This window comes from Astyanax mexicanus, chromosome 1 (genome assembly GCF_023375975.1).
Source record: "Astyanax mexicanus isolate ESR-SI-001 chromosome 1, AstMex3_surface, whole genome shotgun sequence".
NCBI classification, from domain to species: domain Eukaryota; kingdom Metazoa; phylum Chordata; class Actinopteri; order Characiformes; family Acestrorhamphidae; genus Astyanax; species Astyanax mexicanus.
Genome location: NC_064408.1, coordinates 12896576 through 12919279, shown reverse-complemented (window position 1 = coordinate 12919279; position 22704 = coordinate 12896576). Strand labels below are relative to the sequence as shown.

The 22704-nt window shown below is 39.1% G+C and overlaps 1 protein-coding gene across 2 annotated transcripts in view; it reads right to left on the bottom strand.

Annotated features, from left to right (window-relative positions):
* Nucleotides 1-2126: 2126 nt before the first annotated feature.
* The window catches only part of LOC103040062 (E3 ubiquitin-protein ligase RNF43), a 212584-nt gene continuing 192006 nt past the window's right edge, over nucleotides 2127-22704 (bottom strand). For both annotated transcript variants that reach the window (XM_049466290.1, XM_022665826.2), the window contains 7 exons: nucleotides 14426-14500; nucleotides 14189-14323; nucleotides 12901-13002; nucleotides 11968-12141; nucleotides 11429-11531; nucleotides 9226-10782; nucleotides 2127-8232 (listed from right to left, as the gene is read on the bottom strand). In XM_049466290.1, coding sequence (XP_049322247.1) covers nucleotides 8207-8232; nucleotides 9226-10782; nucleotides 11429-11531; nucleotides 11968-12141; nucleotides 12901-13002; nucleotides 14189-14323; nucleotides 14426-14500 — 2172 coding nt within the window. In that variant the 3' untranslated portion in view covers nucleotides 2127-8206. The remainder of the gene's footprint in view (nucleotides 8233-9225; nucleotides 10783-11428; nucleotides 11532-11967; nucleotides 12142-12900; nucleotides 13003-14188; nucleotides 14324-14425; nucleotides 14501-22704) is intronic.

Sequence of the window (22704 nt, the reverse complement as noted above, 5' to 3'; positions counted from 1 at the left end):
TTTAACCCTCTTACTATTCTCAAATTTGGAAACACCCTTTATTCTCTGAATCAATATGATCCCAGCTGAATGATGAATTATCAGAAAGTGAAGGGACATTTTAGAGAAAGATTATAAAACTGAATGTCACAGTGACCTCAACATTATTACAACACAAAAATGTGTAAAATATTGCTATTTCTTTATGTTTTATGCTTATAAAACAGCCCCAATTAAAAAGATGTTAACATTAAAACATTTTAAACATTTTATTTTTTTACGTATTACAAATTAAGAAAAGACAATAAATATAAATCACAAAACTAATATCAACCATTGTTTTCAGAGACTTTGAACAATGAATGGGGTCAAATTGAACCCAAAGATAATAGGAGGGTTAAACAGAACTCTAAAAATTAATCTACCTGTCTCAATTGTAATTCGCTGGTGGTTTTCCATAGATAAATTCTAACCATTTGTTCTTTAGCTCTGAATTACTAGGTAAAGCATAGAACACTGATGTGTTATTCGCACAAATACCACAGGAACGAACTTCTGCCATGTTGTTCCTAGCGCTGTTAGCTCCTGTCTGATGAGCTGTGCTTGGCTGCCCGGCTTCAGCTCTGTTTGTGGGTGGTCTCGAGCCAAGGTGGGCGGGGCCGTGAATACTAATTCACGGGTTGATGTAGACCTGTCTGCTTTTCCTGATTGACTTGTTTTTTTTTTTGTTTTTTTTACTAGCTACTGCAGACAATGGAGGTTGAGGAAGAGTTTCATATGCAGCATAAATACACAACTCAAAGATAACCATAGTATTTCACAAAGAACAAGAAAAAATGGATTTTAGCAGAAGGTAGGGTGGCCAAACGTCCGTATTTCCCGGGACATGTCTGTATTTCACGTTCTGTCCCGGGCGTCCCGGGTTTTTTTTTCAAAAAGTGAGGAAATGTCCTGGTTTTTAAATTACCTTCATTGGAACATTACATTTACAGGCACTAGGGCACTGCACACAGCGCTGCGTGCGACATAATCCCTGAGTCGCTTCAGTGAGAGCAGCCCAATTTTCAGCCCCTATAGCGACTACCGACAAATCGAAAGTTTTTGTGGTGTTATTGGAGACTTTTGGCGACTCGGAGATGAACACACGCCCTCTTCAGCCGTGCTGCAGTGGCTGCTGCTGTGAGCCCCGCCCACACTTGCACACCGCTCCACCAACACCGTGCCCACAGCCACCGCTGACTGACCTCGCCCCGTATTTACAGATCAAGATGTAAATATAACTGTCTTCAGTGTGACACGAAAAAAATATTGAATTTAACTCACACAGTCTCAGTCAGTCACTCAACTCATTCACCACGTAGCCTGTCACTCACCTTGTCCACAGTGTCTGCCTCTTTGTAAAAAGCTAAATGTCTATTGAACCATTGAACAGTTTGTCTATGATAGCTTTAAAAATAAAGAAAACGTAAAAAAATAATAAAATAAAACAAACAAAACCCCTAAAAAAACGTAAATTAACACTTCTGGCTAACTGCTGCTCTTATAATAACATTTAAGAACACGGCAAAAAAAACGAATTTATGTAATTCACGTGAAAATGAAGTTACTGTAAAAAGTGACAGCCTATTTAAAAAGCAACAGATGTTGTTTATTTGTAACATTTCTAACATATTTAGGATGTTTTTTTACACACTTTTTTCACTCCCACAATCTTAATCCTTTACAGCTTCAAAAACATGTATTATGCAAATTAGGTGTTGACGTCATTTAGCTCCCAGGTGTCCTGGTTTACCCAATTGAAACTATGGTCACCCTAGCAGAAGGACACCTTTAAGTTTCGCATAAACTTCTAGAACTTCTAAAGTTCACCCAGTACTGAGCTGTGTAGCAGTGGAACTGTGTTCTCTGCAGTGATGGAGCAAAATCTAACACCTTTTGGATGAGTTGAAATGCAAGAAGTTCTATATTTAATCTTCCAGAATCAGTACCTGACCGTACTAATGCTTTCTTTATGGTTGACTGCATTCAAACTCTTACAGCAATGTTCTGTACTTAAATCGTATATCCCTGTACAGAGTTTATCTTCAACATGTCAGACATCAAGCAACAACAAAGACCAGTAATGAACACCAGCAAATCAATTCATCTTTTTATTTAAAAATAATTTATTTGTATATAATTGGAATGGATGCCAGGCTGATACATCTATGATGGCAGTCGTAAGTTTCATAAAGATAAAATTCCAAAACTGGGAAAAAAAACAAAACATTTTTTTTTCATTTTTCCTCAAACCTGGACAAAAACACTGGATAAATATATTAGTAAATAAATATATTAGTGACATTACCATATTGAAATGTTTTTATTATATATAAAAATGTCTATTATATATAAAATGCAACACTTTATCTCATTAAAAGTTTTTGTCTTTTTTTTTGTTGGTTTTTGTTTTTTATTCAAAATATTGAAAATATACTGGCATATCCCTTCGGGTTCTGGAGGGAATTTGCTCTGTTAGAAGGCAGTTTTCAGCTCATTCGCCATGAAAAAAAACAACAACAAAATAAACAAAACAGAACAAAAATAAAACAGTAAAATAAACAAAATGAAATAAAAAAAATAAAATGATAGACCAAAAGGAAATAAAATCACCCTTAACGCTCAGTGACATTCCGTTAGATTCCCGTGATGTTTCCTGGTTCTGGTAGCTACATAACGCTTAGCTTGTTTTGTTTGAGAGTTCCTCTCCTGAATCAGTGTGTGTTTTTTTCCTAAAGCTGAAGTGCTGATCTGGTTTTATTATAAGACACGGTTTTATAGAAGGAAACACTGCAGAGTGCAAAGCTGCTCTCCTGTAAGGCAAACTCACGGCAATTCAAAATAAGAGCACTTTTATATTGACAGCATATTGACTGAGAACCATATTCTCACAATCGTATGATTTATATTATTCAACATAAACAATATGTGTATGGATGGATATCATATAGTCACATGACTCTTAAAACCCTTTATTAATTTCCTCTTTTTTTATTGATATAAAAGACTTTGGTTTTGGTTTTAGTAAGGGATTCTGCTGGCTCTGCAATGAAGCTGCTGCTGCAGCCGCTTGCTGAAATATGTAGGATTTGTAGGATCAATAGTGGTTTCGTTTGTTTTTCAGAAGATAAAAGAAAAACAGTATTTTTCAAGGTTAAACTCCTCATTTTAGCCAAATACAGTATCTCGCAAAGATGTTAACCAATGAACAATAAAGTAAAAACATGGATAACTGTAGTAATCTCCTGTAATGTGTGTTAGATTGAGAATTTTGATTTTACAAGCTTAAATAAGGGCAAATATAGAAGCTGCAGTAGAACACGGCCTATATCTGAGGTCTTTGGCCTGATTGACCTGCTACTGAGAAGAGCTGTACAAAACATTTAATGGGAAATCCTGCAGACAGAAAAAACACACATTAGGAAAAATGAACTGAAATGGCTTTTACTGTATTAGATCTAAATGATCAGGATACAAATTTGATATATTATCTTCAAATATGACCAATTTTTTATATTAAATATTAATTTCTTGGTTATTTCCAGTGTTTTATTGTAACTTTTGATATTTATTAAAGAGGGAGTCCACATTTTTCAAACTTCTGCATTGTTATAAATGGGTGTGAAACGCGCTGTTCTGAAAAAGTTACAAGATTTTTTCACAGTGGTGGTGAATCAAACTAGACACCTAGACAATGAAAATATACATTTCTGGTGTCTGAAACATGAGAATTTATAATTTCTGAGACAATATTTTGACCTAAAACACATAAAAAAATATAAATTGAATATAATTGATTTTATTTTATTTTTTATATTTATCACTGTAATACTTTCCCCCTTCTCTAAACCCATACATCACTCACTGCCCCACCCAAACTACTTCCCTCATTTTTTTAGCTTTTTTTTTCAAGTTTGAGCAGAGGGTGAAGGAGGTTTAGTGCCCCTTAATGGGGGCAGTACATGAACACACACAATAGGGAAGGTATTAACAGATATATAACATTAATACATTTTTTACATTTTGATAATAAATTCACAGCAGATAAATAAAGTACCATCACTGGGCCCTTTGCCTGTTTTCTAGGCATGAATAGGCTTACTATTCTCTACCATTTACTTATTTATTTATTTCTTTATTTATTTATGAAGCTCAACATATAAAAAATGAGTCTGAAAATAAATTGAATACTACATTTGCAAAGCCTGGTTTCTACCACCACTGTAAAGAAATTTGAAGCTGGTATTTTCTTTTTACAGAACAGAGCTTTTGGTATTGAACCACCACAAATAATTTGTTAACATCACTAAAAAGTGACTAAAAATGCTAAGAAAATGTTGAACATTCGGCAGAACTCTCTTTTGAAGAGATACTTCAGTGGTGATCTTTAAGATGATACTTGGTACTGGTTAGCTGCCCATTTTAGAATGGGTATATTGCAAAATATAAGTCGAATTTATTGTAAATTTCAATATATTACACTTTGTTTTGGAGAAACAGACCAAGTGCCAAAAACTGACCTCTCTTACTGTCACAATAATTATGTTTACAACCTTTTTTTGCTGACCTCAGTATTGCCTATTATGTTTTCTAAGAAATTTATTTATTTATTTATTTATTTTTAATATTTACAGCTCTGGAAAAAAATAAGAGATTATTAAAATTGATGAGTTTCTTTGATTTTATCAAATTGAAATCCTCTGGAATATAATCAAGAGGAAGATGGATGATCACAAGCCATCAAACCAAACTGAACTGCTTATTTTTGCACCAGGAGTGGCATAAAGTTATCCAAAAGCAGTGTGTAAGACTGGTGGAGGTGAACATGCCAAGATGCATGAAAACTGTGATTAAAAACCAGGGTTATTCCACCAAATATTGATTTCTGAACTCTTAAAACTTTATGAATATGAACTTGTTTTCTTTGCATTATTTGAGGTCTGAAAGCTCTGCATCTTTTTTATTTCTGCCATTTGTCATTTTCTGTAAATAAATGCTCTAAATGACAATATTTTATTTGGAATTTGGGAGAAATGTTGTCTGTAGTTTATAGAATAAAACAACAATGTTCATTTTACTTAAACATAAACCTATAAATAGCAAAATCAGAGAAACTGATTCAGAAACTGAAGTGCTCTCTTGTGCACGTTTTTTTCAGAACTGTATATTGCACAATTCTGACAATTTCAAATGTCTGGATATTATTAAAGTTTACGTTTATTGGTCTGTAAAATGGTGTAAATACATTTTTATGCTATTAAATCATCATGATATCAGTGGCAAAAATAGTTGTCAAATTAAAATAATATTATTTTCATTTATTGATATATCGCCTTGTACCAATTTAAATTTTTCTTCTTTTATTTGAGCTTTTTTTGAGATTTGTTGACCGTGGCTTTTCCCATAACTTCAAAATAAAACAACCAACCAATGAGAAGTTAATAAAAACAGACATTTAGTATTTTATAGTGAGCAGTCTGGTAAAGAGGCACTTTAGGCAAGCTTGGATGCTGGTGTCTGTTTCTGAAATGATCACGTCTTTATGGATTCATGTGTAAAAGTGTAAAAGAGACGCGTGTGAGTTAAAGGGTCAGCGAGGAAAGTGTGCACGAGTGGGCAGTGCCATCCTTCCTTTAGCCCGAGCTTCACCACAACCACTGTGCACGTAGATCTGAAGATCTGAAGATCACCAGTCGGTGTGGGGGCCATGAAATGACTTGGAGCAGAATGCAGCATCTCTCATCTTTAGCGTATATGCTAATGCTAATCTGTTTTCAGTCAGTTTGCTCTGTTTTTTGACAAAGAGGACAAAATAAAAAAAGACACAAATAAACTAAAAAAATGACACAAATGACAGCTGCCTTTCTCGAATTAACGAACACAAGACCCTTAATGACCTCCAGACAGTCAGCAAATCCTTTTTTTTGCTTTCTTTAAAAAATAAAAAAAAGGACAGATTTGTGTAAAACACCCAGTCTCTCCACCGGTTCACCATTTAAACCAGTAGGTACGCAGAGACGAGCGCCAGGCAAGAAGTTGTATTTTTGGAAGTACCATCTCACACACAAACAACAAGACTTTTCTGATTGGTTATCTGAGGTAGGCTGGAGAAGTTGAGACAAAAAGAAAGGGGCGGGCCGTAGGCGCTGAATGCAGCCCAATGAATGACATCATCGAATGAAGAAAGATGACATCATGGTTGTCAGAGATAAGACAGCGGAGAAGAGTAACAGGGTGGAGTTCCGAGGGCCTTCCATGTCACAAGTAGCTTACAGGATATGACATCATATAGTGGTGCATATCAAATAAACCAACATCAAATACAGTCTCAACCGAACCAGACGATGGGTCATTATCAGAATACTGTGCCTTCTGATCCTCATAACTTTAAATAAAATTACTTAACATTTTTAATTCTATTAATATCTGACAATATATTATATTTATAAGACTTTGGACTACATCAAAAACATAGCTTCCTAGCTTAATCTCTTAAAACGTTGAATTGCCTGTCTAGCCTGTTACAGCAAGCTGCTTGACAAGGTGGACAAATGCACAACAGGGTGGACAATGATGGGGTGGACACTGACAGAGTAGACAAATGCATGACAAGGTGGACAATAACAAGGTGGACAATGACAGGATAAACAAATGCATGACAAGATGTAAAATTACAGGGTACACAAATCTATGAAAGGGTGGACAATGACAGGTTAGACAAATGCATAACAGGGTGGACAATAATGGGGTGGACAATGATGGGGTGGACACTGACAGAGTAGACAAACGCATGACAAGGTGGACAATGACAGGATAAACAAATTAACAACAGGGTGGACAATGACAGGGTGAACACATTTACGACAGGTTAGACTACTGTATATAACTGTATATAACAAGGTGGACAATGACAGGGTTGACACATGCATGACAGGGTGGACAAAGAGGGTGTGGACAAATATACAACAGGGTAGACAAATGCACGACAAGGTGGACAGGTGTAGAACAGGATGGACAATGACGGGGTAGACAAATGAGTGACAGGGTGGACAAATGCACAAAAGGGTGGACCTAGAGTTGCAAACATTATTAATTGTTCATTTTACAGACACATTTTGATTTTCTAAAATTCATTAAATTACCATGATATTTTACCCCGGCAGACAAGCTTTACTACAGCTAAATGTAGTCAATATGAGAAATGAAGTGAAATTAATAATATTAATTGCTGAATGTAAAAAAATAAAAACAAGGAATATTTTCTTGAAGGGGCGGGGTTATTGCAAGATGACAGGGTAAACAGGGAATTTTTGGACATATTTAAATTGCTTGATATTGTTGTGAAATGTCCAATAAATGCTTGATTCAAATATTTGTAAAAAAAAAAAAGTTATTTAACCACTTATTTAAAAATATTTAACTTAACCAGGCAGCATTGCACACATGGTAAAAACTCATACCCCACATAAAAGAAAACCATATAAAAATGAACGTTATAGTACTTCTATATCTTCTCTATGGTGCGGACACAGAAGGCACATTATACTGATATTGACCCGGATACGGCAGCTGAACTGGAGGATGGATCTGTAGAGACTGTGATCTCAGCAGGGTGCTACTCTTTAAAGGGTTTGTGGTGATGCATGGAGGTAACTATGGAATTCTTGGACTCGTTCCTTTGAATTTAGGTATTGTATGGTTTCCTAGAGGAAAAGAATACATAACAATGTGAAAAAAAAATAATAAAATAAAAAATAAACCCCTTTTGTAAAGATTTGACCAACATCCCTCAGTTCACTGAATGACTCATGTTAAACCTGAATGAATGAGTACAGATAAAGGAGTCTGAACCTGGCAGTTCAGAACCTGTAGTGGCAAGAATTCACTGGACCCAATGTTCAAACACCCAGACTAGAGTACCTGGATTGTACCGCTAACCAAACCCTGACTGTAACCAGAAATTAGCCTCGTTTCCTCAAATCAAGCTAATTAACAGCCCTTTATAATTATGGACACAACTATGAGAACTGAGGGATGCTGGGTAAAGAAGTCTGTTGGGAGATGTGGAATTATTCCGAAGACTGTGAACAAGTGACAAAAAAAAGAGAGAAAGAAATAGAGGCCGATAAGTTTTTGTCCATTTCGGCTCTTGTGTAGCAGCGTGAGGTTTTGGGGATGGAGAAAGTTCTTAAACACCAGACTCTTCCTCTGATCCTGCAGAAGGAGAAACACAGGATAAGGCTTAGGATAGGAAAATAACTCATTTTTTAAATTTTATTTCCAATTTTTATCCCATTTTCTCCCGTGTTCACAAGGCCAAAACCCACCCCCAACACCAGGAGGGTGAAGACTAGCACATCCCTCCTCTGATACATGTGAAGTCAGACTCCACCTCTTTTTGAACTGGAAAGAGCACCATCTACCCACCCAGAGAGAGAGCAAGGCCAATTGTGCTCTCTTAGAACTCCGGAGGTCGATAATAAGCTACATGAACAGGATTCGAACCGGCGATCTCCTGATCATAGTGGCAGCGCTTAGCCTGCTGGCCACTCAGAGCCCCATGGAATGGGAAATTTAGCTAGCTACTGAGGGCCATAAACTAAAGATAATATCATAGAATACTTTTGGTCCCACTTTATAATAAGTGTCTAAAAGTATAAAAGGTGTAGTTACATATTAACAATCATGTAATAACAGTGTAACTGCTGGTAAAAAACAAATTTTTATGGATGTAATAAAACTATACCGATTTCATCATGGGAAGATGGACAAAATATTCTACTAGGTGTAAGTGACACTGACACACATGTGTCATTACATATATTCTACTAATGTAATCAATCTGTAACAATGTGTACTTCATCAGTAATTGCATGCATTATTAAATGCATTGTTAGCGTGTAACTACACAGTTATTAGAAACACTTATTTTCTTTGTTAAAAGTATGGTCCCACTTTATAATATGTTTGAAGTGTGCCTCAAAAAAATCTCAGTTTTGAGGGCCATGTACCCCTGATTCTTCACTCTACCCCTCTATTCTAACAAGACAAAAAGCATTTAAACACCCTACATCCAGACGTGAACATGTTAAACATAGGAGTAGGGCTAAGTGGTAGGGGGAAGGGGGGGAAATGGGATTGGGTGACACATTCAGACACATTCACACAATACCTAACTCATGGCATAAAATTACATAAAGTACTCACCCTGATTATTGCGTACAGTTTGGCAGTAGAAACAGGTGTCCGTGGGCAGCTCTTGCCCGGGGCTGTGATGGGCCCTGCACAGGGGTCTGTCCAGCGGAGTGCTAGGGCCCAGCAGCTGGGGCTCAGAATGGGCCTGATGCACTCGCTTCTGCCACACCCTGTGCGCCCCGCTGCAGCAAGGCCAGTCACCCGAGTCCATGATGAGCGGCACGGGCAGCAGCGCGGTGCCCATGTCCGGGGGTGCGGGGCAGCAGTAGCCCCCTGAGCCCTGCCCGTAGTGGATGTGGATGCTACAGTCGTCCTGGAGGTCCATGCTCTGATGGAAGTGCACGGCCGGGAAAGGTCTTGCGGTAGCCTCCAGGCTACAGCTGATGGTCTTCCGGTGTTGTGGCCGTCCCGGTCCCTGGTGGCAGCAGGCTGAAGAAGGAGAGGGGAGAGCAGAGCTGGAAACCAGCACAGAAGGGCCTGAGGAGGAGGATCCCGAGTCCCGATCCTCTGCTCCGCCAGGGCTCAGCTTTTCTGTAGTGTCCGGTTTTGGGCAGTGGCAAGGGTAAGGACCCGAGTCCTGGCTGCCCGGCGAGTCTTTACCTGCAGACGCAGTAGCTGAGCCACCTGCTGCCGCCCCTGCGCTCCCCTGCTCCTCGTCAGAGCCCCGGCCAGGCCCTTGCCCTGGCTCAGCCTCATCATAATAGTGGTGTCTGTGTCTGTGGTAGTGCACATGGCTGAACACAGCCTGCTGCTGCGGCTCGTCAGGGCCGAACCCTCCACCTCCTACGCCGCTCCCCATCTGATTGACCCCAGAGTCAAGTGAACGAGGCCTGGCAGCCGCTATTGGGCCGTCCAGGTTTTCATGTCCGTAGTAGAGGAAAGGGTCGTACTCGCTGCTGAGCGAGCTGCGGAAGGTGGAGCGGCTGCCAAAGACTCCCTGCAGGCTAACATCAGTGCAGTTGAGCACTGAATCGCTGGATGAGCCGTGGCATGGGCCTGAGCTGGAGTCACTGGCCGGGCCGTCGGGGAAGTAGCCACTGCGCTCCGTGCGGTAGCTTGCTCCCGAGCAGCTTCCGTCGTCCTGCCTGCCCTGCGAACCTCCAACTCCGTGAGCTCCATGGTGATGATGGTGGTGGTGGTTAGTGGGGTTAGTAACCCGCGTACCGGGTGTGCGGTTGCCTGAGGAAGGGCAGTGATGACAGGAGCGGCGGTGGGTGGAGCAGTGGTGTCCTACATTGCGGCAGCTGTGCGCTCCTGAAGTCCTGTGATGCCGGCCGCGGTGTCCATCTGGGGCTAGATGATAACTGCAGCTAGCTCCCAGAGGCCTGCTGGTCAGGCAGTGTAGACTGCTTGGGTGAAGGGGAGGTGAGCCACTATAATGGCCTAGTTGGGGGTAAGGCCCAGAAGGGCCGCGTGGGTAATGGGGTCGTAGGGAAAAGGGAAGAGGGTGCTGGGAGTAAGGATGGGATGTGGGGTAGAGGTGAGGGTGGGGATGCAGGAACGCCTGACTGTGCTCTGGAGGAGACTGCGGGCGGCCTCGCTGAGGTTGACGAGTTGCCAGCTCTGTACCTGTTGGGAGTTAGAAAACTGAGATTAGGAAAAGCAGTAGATTCACATTGGTGAAATAAGCTGTTTCAAATGTGTGGTTCCAAGGTAGCCTATTGTGGGAATTGCAGAACTTTTGCAGAAGAAATTGGATGGCCAAGACTAAAGGAAATGCCAATTGCTGATTCATAATTGCAACATCTTCATTAGGCTAGACCTATTCGTGGACATACTTTATACTTACTCACTGATGCCTCTGTACCTTTCATAGTCCCTTCCCCACAGTAGACCCACTCTTTGGCTGTTTGATGTTTAGCAAGACTCAAGAGAAGGTCTAAGTGGAACCTGTGGCCTGATCCAGATCTCTTTTGGTACAATTCTTCTCTTCCATTAGGAAGCAGAACATATAACAGAACTTGCTTCAGTACCCCATATATCTTCAACCCCTTTCCAAAGCTAAATCTCACTCACAGAAATTGCTCTTAACGCCACAAGAACTGTATAGTCAATGGTGGTGTGCCACAAGGCTTTGTCTGTGGTTGACCAGAGGTATATTTGTCATTTTAGCCAGATAACCTCAGAATAAATGAACTTGCTCCATGGAATACCCCCCACCCCCACCACATATTCTGTGTTTTGAAAGGACAGTATCGGATCTGATGCAGTTTACCCATAATGTTGTGCATGCAGAGTGGGCAGGTTCGGTGCTGGAGCAGCCAGGGGTCCACACACTCCTTATGGAACTCATGCGCACATGAGATGATTCTCAGGTCCTTAGATAAATAAACAAAAAGAAGAATGTTTACTATATCCGTCAATCTCACTTATATCCTAAATAAATATTGGATTCACCTTTACAACCTATTAAGAACTGTTAAGAAAAGGTGATCACTTGTTCATTTATTTGTCTATCTAGATCTGTCACCATATTTGCAGTATATTTTTAACTTATCGTACAATATATGGACATCACCTAAAATACAATATATGGATATACATGGAGATTATTATGTTTGCTGACCTTGATATTTGATACAGCATCTCCCTACCTCTATTAATACGATGTTATATTTGCATTATTATGGTCTTACACTAACAATATTACTGTTATCGAAAAATTTCGTTACAATATATTGTCCAATAAAAACTTCCTATCCTAAAACAATAAAAAAAAATGTGATGGCTATTTGTCCATCCCTCTATCCTTACCTGTCCATCCAGGAACTCCTCGAGGCAGATGGCACAGATGGGGGTAGAGTTGGAGCTGCTGTTGGAGCCCCGGCCCCCGCGGGAACGCTGCGAGCCCCCCGAGCAGCCCTGAGAGCTGTATGTCCGTGTCTCCAGCCTGCTGATGGCCCGCATGGTCTGCTGGTGGACAGAGTCCTAGAAAACAGAACACAACAGTTTCCAGTCATATATTAACAACAATTATGGATCATTTAATGCATCTCTGAATTCATTATTTGAGGTCTTCTAAAAGTTGCGTGCTTTGAGTTATGGCTCACATGAACCAGTGAGCTAACCACAACACTGTGTGGGAGACTGCGGTTCAATTCCTGGCCTGGGTGACTAAATGCTGCGCTACACCAATAAGAGTCCTTGTGCTAGACTCCTAACACTACATTGACTCAGCTCTGTAATAGGAATAACAGCTAAAAGCCATAAATGTAAATGTAAACAGGCTTTCGCGGCCGCCTCAGAAAACTGATATCAGAGTCTGGTTTGAGCTCAGAGGAGCTCCGGCACAGACACGAGAGCACCGCTATTCCTCCTATTACACCTCAATGCAGCGCTGCAGTGAGTTTCAAGCTGTAATTTTACTTCTGTAAAAAGATCAAAAATCATGGGAATCCTACCTAGTGCTGCTTTAATGAGCATTAAAGCACTTCTGAAACCTTCGGTACACTGATACACCAAAAGTCGCAGGACAGGAACTAGTATTGTGTCCCATGACTTTTGGAATGTCCCGTGGAACTTAAATAACACCACACTGATCTGCATGAAATATGTGTAGGGCCAGATACATACTCCTATCACAGTGCATTTCTACAATGTATGTTATTTAAAAATGACATTCGTCAAATGTAGGGTCAATCAGCTTGTAATGAAAAGCAGTGGGCAGGGTGTGCTGTGGATCCTTACCCAGGTTCTGTTGGACCTGCAGCGAGAGCGAAAGGCAAAAATCATGATGATGGCCAGAACAACCAACACCACAGTGAGCAGGATCCCCACATCATAGGGAGGCTAGAGACAAAGAGAGAAATGAACAGAATAGTGTTAAAATGAGACATGTGAATAAAATGTTTTTATTATTATCCTAGCAGGGGTGTGCCGTATATCGTATCGTACGCAATAATATCGTCAACATTTTTGAATATCATGAACAATAGTACACCCTGAAATATCATGACATATCACACACCCCTAATTATTACACCAGGGTACTACTTTTTTGCTGTTCTCATTTTCCATTACATATTTACTAGAGACAGATTATATCTGTCTAGTATCATTTATTTAACTTTATTCCGGGATATATATTCTGGATCATTGACTTCTGTTACAAATCTGATAAAATTCTTGTATTTTTTAAATATCTCAGTTAGGGGTGTGCCATATCATATCACATGCTATAATATATATATATATATATATATATATATATATATATATATTTTTTTTTTTTTTTTTTATTATTTTGATGCAGTAGCGTATTCTTGAAATATTTTTTTTTTGTTACGTTTTTTGTCATATCGCCAAGAGTATCGTTATGGCGAAAATACCATGAAATATTGTGATATTATTTTAGGGCCACATCGCCCCCCCCCCACCTCCTAGATCCTCTAGATTTGAACACTGCACTTCATAATCTAATTATAAAATTACGGAAAATCAATCGAGTTTGTAGGTCTGAGTTTTTCCATTACCTGATTACCCAAATTTATGTAACTGCATTGATTGGATTGTTCATGCATTTACGTGAACTTGGGTAATTGGATAATGGGAGGACAGTAATAAGATTTTTGATTTGAAACCAGCCAATAAACTCACAGAATAGGATGTGACATTAAAATCACTGACAGAGCGAGTCGCTGTCAGCCCCAGTCTCTTCCACTGTGTTATAATATCACTGACAGTTGGCTGTGGAATATTTAGTAGTGAGTAGTGTCATTTCACGATTGGAACATGTTGCACAGATGTTGCATCCTATCACTGTACCACAGTGCTGGAGTTCACTGAGCTTCTAAGAGCCTGAGACCCATTCTTTCACTAATGTTTGTATGGGTGAGCGAAAAATACATTTGGCAATATAGTATTATATGATAGTATATGGTTCATGTTCATCTTATCTAAGGTGTTCATTTCTTTGAAGGACTTGTTTCATTTCCATATATTTGTCCCTTTTTTGTGACGGTGCGCTGGTTCATACCCATGTTTGCGTCTCCACCTTGATGTTGATCTCGACCATGGCTTCCTCGTTCTTATTGACCAGTAGCATCAGCTCCTCGGCATCCGTTGCCTTAACCAGCACCACCGGCCGCAGGAGGGAGCCTGAGTCACGCAGCTGTGTGTGTGTGTGCAGATGAAGGAAGAACACGTGGGTCAAAACATGCAGGAGATTTATCTGGAGATTCTGTTTTTTTTCTGTTAATGTGATCTTACTCACCTCATTAGCAGCGCTGGCATCATCACTGATATCAAAAATGACAGCCTGAGCCCCTCTCTGCAGCGCCAGCCGAGCCTAAGAGAGAGAGAGAGATACTTAATGAAATTCTATAAAAATCGGACTAATACCACAAGAAATACAGCTCTGGAAATAATTAAGAGACCACTTCAGTTTCTGAATCAGTTTCTCTGATTTTGATACTTATAGGTTTATGTTTGAATAAAACGAACATTGTTGTTTTATTCTATAAACTACAGACAACATTTCTCCCAAATTCCAAATAAAAATATTTTCATTTAGAGCATTTATTTGCAGAAAATGAGAAATGGCTCAAATAACAAAAAAAAAAAGATGCAGAGCTTTCAGGTCTTAAATAATGCAAAGAAAACTATTTCATATTCCTAAAGTTTTAAGAGATCAGAAATCAATATTTGGTGGAATAATGATCACAGTTTTCATGCATCTTGGCATGTTCTCCTCCATCAGTCTTACACACTGCTTTTGGATAACTTTATGCCTTTACTCCTGGTGCAAAAATTCAAGCAGTTCAGCTTGGTTTGATGGCTTGTGATCATCCATCTTCCTCTTGATTATATTCCAGAGGTTTTCAATTTGGTTAAAATCAAAGAAACTTGTCAATTTTAAATGTCTCTTATTTGTTCAGAGCTGTATATATAAACTGCAGTGGGCACTAGATGGCAGTGTAGCTTTAAAACACGGCAGTGCTGCCAGGCTAAAGTTCAGTCATTATGCAATCTCACCTCCCATCACCACCACTGACCTTATGTCTTATGTGCAGAAAAGAGAAAGTGTGTGTGTGTGTGTGTGTGTGTTGAGCCATACTGTATTGTGTAATAAAGAAATAAATTAATTAATCAATCAACTGTTATTGTTACTCAAAGCCATCAAAGCCACATTGAGGGTGACCCTCATTTACAATGTATCCAAGCATTAACAATAAACAGGGATTGTTGAAAAGGGAAATAAAAATAAAATATTTAATCACCACAGACATAGACCAAAATAATAAGCTAATAAGTTAAAGACTTGTAAATAAACGTGTAAATAATATAATGGGGGGAAAAAAGACAGATTTAATTGATAAGAATTAAAACAGGCAAAATACAGTCAAAAATTGTACAAGAAAGTAATGAAGCTAAGAATAACTATTAATTAAAATAATAATAGAAACCTGCTAATAAAAATAAAGAAACACAAGAAACTATAAAATAACAAAAAACTAAAATCAAAAAAGTAAATAATTTTAAAAACGAATAAAATATTTTACTAAAAAATAAATAAATGAGTGATTCTTGATTAGATTTTACATAAATAAATGTTTTAGCTTCATTTAGAATTATTAACATTTACATTTTTCAATGTTATATTTGCATTTTATTACATTTTAAGGGAGTCAAAACTTCTATAAAACCAATATGAACATGAATTTATGAAATAAATTTGCTATTTTTTAAGAATAGAAAGCAGTTCCCTACAAGCTCACGAGCCGATTTTACAATTTAACCTTCCTATTTAGCCTTTTTATATTTTAGTTAAAAAAGTGTAAAATATGAAAATCTCTGACACATAAGAGTTTTGTACAGGTTTCTTTGATTTTCTGAGATGTCCTCTGGCAATCTTAATTTGAATGAATCTCTCAGCTCTATGTTAAACAGTTAAACCCTTAGTGGATCCACACACACACAAACACACATACACAAAATCTAGGCAAAAAGCTCACTCAGCAAAAGCATTAATCAGCAGTTAATGAGTACCCCGCCTCAAGGGCCTCGGCCCATCTGAGCCCTTAACACTTCAAACAGCTGAGAGAGAGAGAGAGAGAGAGAGAGAGAGAGAGAGAGAGAGAGAGAGAGAGAGTTAATCCATGACTAACAAGCACACACTCAAACACTCACACACTTCCTTCCTCTGTATACACTAATGGACATATGGATATATATGGATATATATATATATATAAGTATTACAATACAAAAGTATTGGGACACTTGCTCATTTCTTGTTTGTTCTGAAATCAAGGTTTTTTTTAAAAAGTTCATCCTGCTTTTGTTGGAATAACTGTCTCTACTGTCCAGGGAAGCTTTCCACTAAATTTTGGAGTATTGGTGTGAGGATTTGATTGCATTCCATGACAAAAACATTATTATACCACAGTTAGTTCCGACCCTGCAATGTGATTGGCTGAGAGGCGTTCTATGAGTGCCGTTATCAGAAGGTAATGCTCTGTAACTGATGCTCTCCATGTATTACTCCACCACATACAGGTAACCTAGCAACGATACAGCTCTTACCAGCCAAATAGAGCAGCTACAAACAGAGCAGCAATGGAACTATTTTACCTCACAGAGAGTTTTTATAACCAAACAGATCGTATTTTCTCTTCCTCTTAAAAGTAAAATCTTTAAATAAACAGCAATAACGGAACTGTGGTATAATCACAATTATACACTTGAGGTTCGTGCTATAACGTGTAATATTGGCACTGCTGTGCTGCAGTCTTAGACACAAGGCTGCAGGCCAATATTACGCGTTATAGCACTCACTCTCGTGTATTATTACTTAAGTAAGGTCATTAGGCTTGATGATCACCACTCCACCTCATCATCTCTAACTCCTTAACTCCCTCAACTCATCCCAAAAGTACTGGATGAAGCTCCATCATTCCATAAAGAACTACACACAGAAAAGTGACATACTAGATTGCACAGTCGATCTATGGTTCAGAAAAGTTCTCGTGTGTGAAAACGAACCAGAGATAATCAGCTCTTCCCCCAAAAAATAATCCTCAAATAATGCAAAGTTCATATGCATAATGTTTTAAGAGTTCAGAAATCAATATGTGGTGGAATAACCCTGGTTTTTAATCACAGTTTTCATGCATCTTGGCATTTTCTCTTCCACCAGTTTTACACACTGCTTTTGGATAACTTTATGCCACTCCTGGTACAAACAGTTCAGCTTGGTTTGATGGCTTGTGATCATCCATCCTTCTCCTGATTATATGCCAGAGGTTTTCAATTTGATAAAATAAAAAAAATCATAATTTTTACGTGTTCTTATATTTTTACAGAGATGTATATCTAGTTAGTGGTGTTATTTTGCTGCCTTTGTTTAGCTTGCTGCTCGAGGTGTGTTAGTTTTACATATTCTATAAATGTGTCAGATTGACAGAATTGGGAAATACTGAGTGGAAGTAAGTGTCTGTACCTGAACTTCCTTTTGACTAAGAAGACAATTAAATAAATCTCTCATAGAGATGTAATGCAGAGCTCCCAAATATGATAAGATAGGCTCTCAGGACAGGCTAAATATTGCATATTTTGCCTGAAAATTGGCCAATACTGATACATAACCAATCAATCTCTCTATCCATCTCTACCTCTAGGCCACATCTAGAATAAGGCACAGTGCCTATATGTCTACAGAGTTATTTTCTATTGAAAACATTTTCTACAGCAACTGAAGTCTAACTGAACTAACTGAAGGCATTCATGTGTTACAAGCTGTCCCAATACTTTTGTCCATTTGATGTACTTACACTCCTTCACTATGGGAACATTTTGTCTAAGGGTAACTGTGAGAACCCTGACCGCAGCATTTGACAGCCTACTGGCAGCCCCACCGAACCCATTTCCAGATCAATTCGAATAATACTGCCCTCCACTGCCTTCATGTGGCCGGAGCACTATTAATCCAGACATATGTCTGACTCCAAGCTAAACAAATGCGAGGGCTTCATCTACGCCACAGAAACCTCTCTAACAGTCCAGGATCTGCCCCGGCTCTACTATGTCATTACCAATACGGCAGTAACACGGCACAATGTTGACAATATAACATTAAAAGATGATGAAATGGGGCCGAGTGGGAGGGTTGTGTCATTAACATGGTTATTATTGTCATTTCGCTACACTTTCCGCTCGCATTAGATGATTATTTATAGGGCCTATCATTTTCCCATACTTCATAATTGCATTGTTTTTGTGGGTTGTTCATGAAACCAAACACAGAGTTCAGTGCCAGCTGAGACTCTGTTACATACACACATATATATCAGATCCTGGGCATGTATTAGCATTGTCTTTATGAAAAGTGTGGTGGACGGTGGACTTGCCAGGGCTGTTAAAGTAAAGGGGAAGTCTGGAGAAAATATTAGTGTGGGCAATACTGTTAGAGGAGAGGCCAAAAATGAAGACCAAGCCCGGAACACATTGAGTGTTTATGGCTAATGCTGAGTTACGGTAAGAGTTAAAGTGGGAAATCTGTGCTCGGAATTGCACGAGTTTTGACTTCCAGGCATTGCAGTTACAAAAGGAGGGAACTGGCAGGGTTTACACCAAACCTGATATAAATTACGGGTAAAAATCAAATAATTTATTTAAAAAAGTTAACAGAACTACAGGAAAAACCAAGCACAGGTGTAGAAAAAAAAAAGATCATACACAGAAGATCCACAACACTAACCATGGGTAGGGTCCACAAGAAGGCAAAGGTCAAACCAAAACACAATCATAAGTCACTGAATTAAGACTCCATGGCAGGCAGATAGGAAGTGGCTGGTCTGACACACTTTCCTACCATTGGAGCAGATCAGCTGTGCGGCATTAGTTACACTGACAGTGTTTCTTGTTAAAAAAAAGTTAATGATAATACAACATTTGGCTAACAATTTTATCCAGAGGGACTGGAGGCCAATTTATTCCTCTGCATTGAACTTACACCGCAGCCTACGTGTATCCAGCATGAGCGTGATGTTGCACAATGTAACAAAAGTCAGGAATTAATATCATGTCCAATGGAAGCCAAAGGAAGCTGCATTGACCTGCAGGACTGTCCTCTGTGGATGGTGCTGAGTTTGGAGTGTTGGGAGTCTTGTCTATAGACTCTTATAGTATATTCTTACAGTATATTGATCCATTCATCGGTATTTTATTTGTTATGTTCCAGCATAAATATTGTCGCTGTCCAATGAAAAACGAATGTCAATTTTTGTTAATTTTTAGTTTACTAAATAATTTGAACAGACAAACTATCTCTTACACTGTGCCAAAATTTATTGATGAACGGACCAATAGAAATACTTCAAAATGACCTGAAATAAACCCTTTTTACGTTGACTTCCACTGAAAGTTAACAAGGTTGTTTTTCTCTCCTGCAAAGTTGCTTTTTTGGAGATCCTTATTTTTCATTGGACAGCGACGATACACACATATATATTTTACCACGATGTATAGGATGCCTAGTGGTTCTGTATAGGATCTCCGGTTGATTCTGCGTTTTACAGAGACATTAAATATACACTAGGGAAGCACGGTTTGACAAGGTAGCACAACTCGACAGAACACCCATTAAAGCGGAGGCCGTTTTCGGCAGATTTTATGATATAGAGCGGACTCTGAGGGTTTTGACATGTGAAACTGCCAATCAGAGGTTTATGATATGTTTGCATGTATGAATATTCATGAGCAAGAGCAGAAATGCTGTCTTTTTCACAAAGTACAGCTCACAATACAGCTCGCATTCATTCATACTAGAGACCACAACTAGACATTTTAAAATAAATAATAAAAACAATGGAATGAGACCTTTAAGAAGTAATTGTCTGCACTATGTAAATAAATATCCTTTCAAGATTTTAGAAGTTTTTAGGTCCTGTACATTATCAGACTGGATTTTGCTATGGATATTTGTAAAACTGCAGGAAATTATGTCACTAAATAGTTTTTAAAATTTTTTTAATTGGGCAAAAAGGTCCATCAGTGCCTCATAAACAGGCCGGTGTCTGGCTCCCTCTGTCAGTGCTATAGTGCACGATCAGTGTAAGCTATTTATCCAGCCTGAATCCACTAAAGAAAAGGAGGATGTTTCCTCGGAAGTGCTGATTCTGTACGGTGGTTTAGTGACGGGAGCCGCTGGAACAGGAGCAGAGGCAGCTTCTGCCTACACGTCCCCTCCGGCCTTCTGTAACACCCAGCACCTGGCTCCACACACACACACACACACATACCCACGCCAAACACTCTCCCTAACCCGCCGCAGGAGCCCCGGGGGCACGGACGATCACACAGCACAGTAGCACCAACACACACACACACACACACACGCTTAGTTGATTTACAAGCAGAAATACTTTCACATCACACTCACAGCTCTGTCTGTACGACACTACACACACTGCTCAGATTAACCCTTTCCAGGCTGGACGTATTCCTTCATTGTTATACTTTAATGATTATTTAAATAGCCCATGCTATTATTTTTATTCTGTGTAATAATTGTTTTTCAGTTTGTGTGGGTTAAATATATTACCATATTTTCCGCACTGGTGCAGTAAAGTTTCTCCAGCACCTGGGCTGGAGCAGTATTAGCATTAGCCGCTAACCATGCTAGGCATTAGCTCTTTTGCTGTTCAGACGTGAGTATTATCGGCCTGTAGCCTGCTGCTAACCCCGGTTAGCACTGCTGGAGCAGCAGCTAACTGCTAGCTCTTTCACCATTCAGAGGCATGTATAGCGGACACCCCTGTTCCTTACTAGTGTCGCATAATGTGTCTTTTAATCCGATGCGCCTTATGTATGAAAATAGACCAGAAAATAGTTGTTCTTTGATTTGTTACTGTTGTTACTGCTTTTAAGACTAATATATGTAAACAACCACTGCGCTATATTGTGAGTCATGTAAGCCATAAAAGAGCCTAAAAAATATGGAAAAAAATATAGATTTAATATGAAAATGTATTAGTAAAATCGTAAAATATGCATTTTTTTTACTAGTGAAAAGAATATAAATAAAATAATGATTACTTGTCTTTTTACAAATTAAATTAAAGTAAAATCAATTCCTGATATCTAAAATAAAAAATGTATTTATTAAATATAAAAAAAAATCACACGTGTACATTACATCTTCTCCATATACACCACCTCTCTTGGTCAGGTTGTCCGCTCACACGGATTTTCCTACCATTGCTTTGCGGATGACACCCAGCTATACCTGTCGTTCTCACCTGAAGATCACTCAATCTCTGCACGGATATCGCAGTGTCTCTCTGACATATCCTCTTGGATGAGGGAGCATCACCTTCAATTAAATCTCTCAAAGACTGAACTTCTGGTCATACCAGCAAAACCATCTTTTCAACACAACTTCTCTATAAGTATCGACTCTCTCTCTCTCTCACCGACAAAGGTTGCTAGGAACCTGGGTGTTCTGGTTGATGACCAACTCTCCTTCACGCACCATGTGGCCTCAGTTGCTCGGTCCTGCCGCTTTGCGCTCTATAGCATCCGAAAAATTAGACCGTTCTTGACGCAACAGGCCACCCAACTCCTGGTGCAAGCGGTCGTCATCTCACGCCTCGACTACTGCAATGCCGTACTAACTGGCCTCCCGGCCTGTGTAGTAAAACCACTCCAGATGATCCAGAACGCAGCAGCACGTCTGGTCTTCAACCAGCCAAAACGGGCACATGTCACCCCGCTGCTCATTGAGCTCCATTGGCTACCAGTTGATGCTCGCATCAAATTCAAAGCTCTTACAATCGCCTACAAGGTGATGACAGAACAGGCTCCTTCCTACCTGCACTCGCTCCTGAAGGCTTACGCTACCTCCCGGCCGCTGCGCTCCTCCAATGAACGTCGCCTCGCTTTGCCAAACATTCACACAAAGCAATCCAGACTGTTCTCATACAGAGTTCCCCAATGGTGGAACAAACTACCCTCCACTACCAGATCAGGAGAATCTCTCGCTATCTTTAATAAACTCCTGAAGACAGAGCTCTTCAAAGAGCACTTACTCTCCTAACACCTCTAACACACTAACTACTTCTAACCTCATTTCCTTCTTCCCCTCCTTCACTCCTCTATCCTATTATTCCCCTTTGACCTCCTTTTATCCCTATCCAAAGATGTTTTACCTTTAAACTTATTTTACATTGTACTTGACTATTGTAAGTCGCTTTGGACAAAAGCGTCTGCCAAATGTAATCTAATGTAATTATATATATTTTATAAAATTTTAAGAATAAAATACAATTTTAAGAATTAAATTCAAGTAAAATCAATTCCTGATATCTAAAATAAAAATGTATTCAATAAATATTTTTAAACAATCACACTTGTAAATTAAATATATTATATAAAATTTCACAAACTCAAATTTCACACAGAAACCATAAGAGCCATAAGTTAGCAACGTGCTATGCTAAGCTAAGCTCAAGCTGATTGGTTTCTGACTATGGTGAGTAAAATGACAAACCT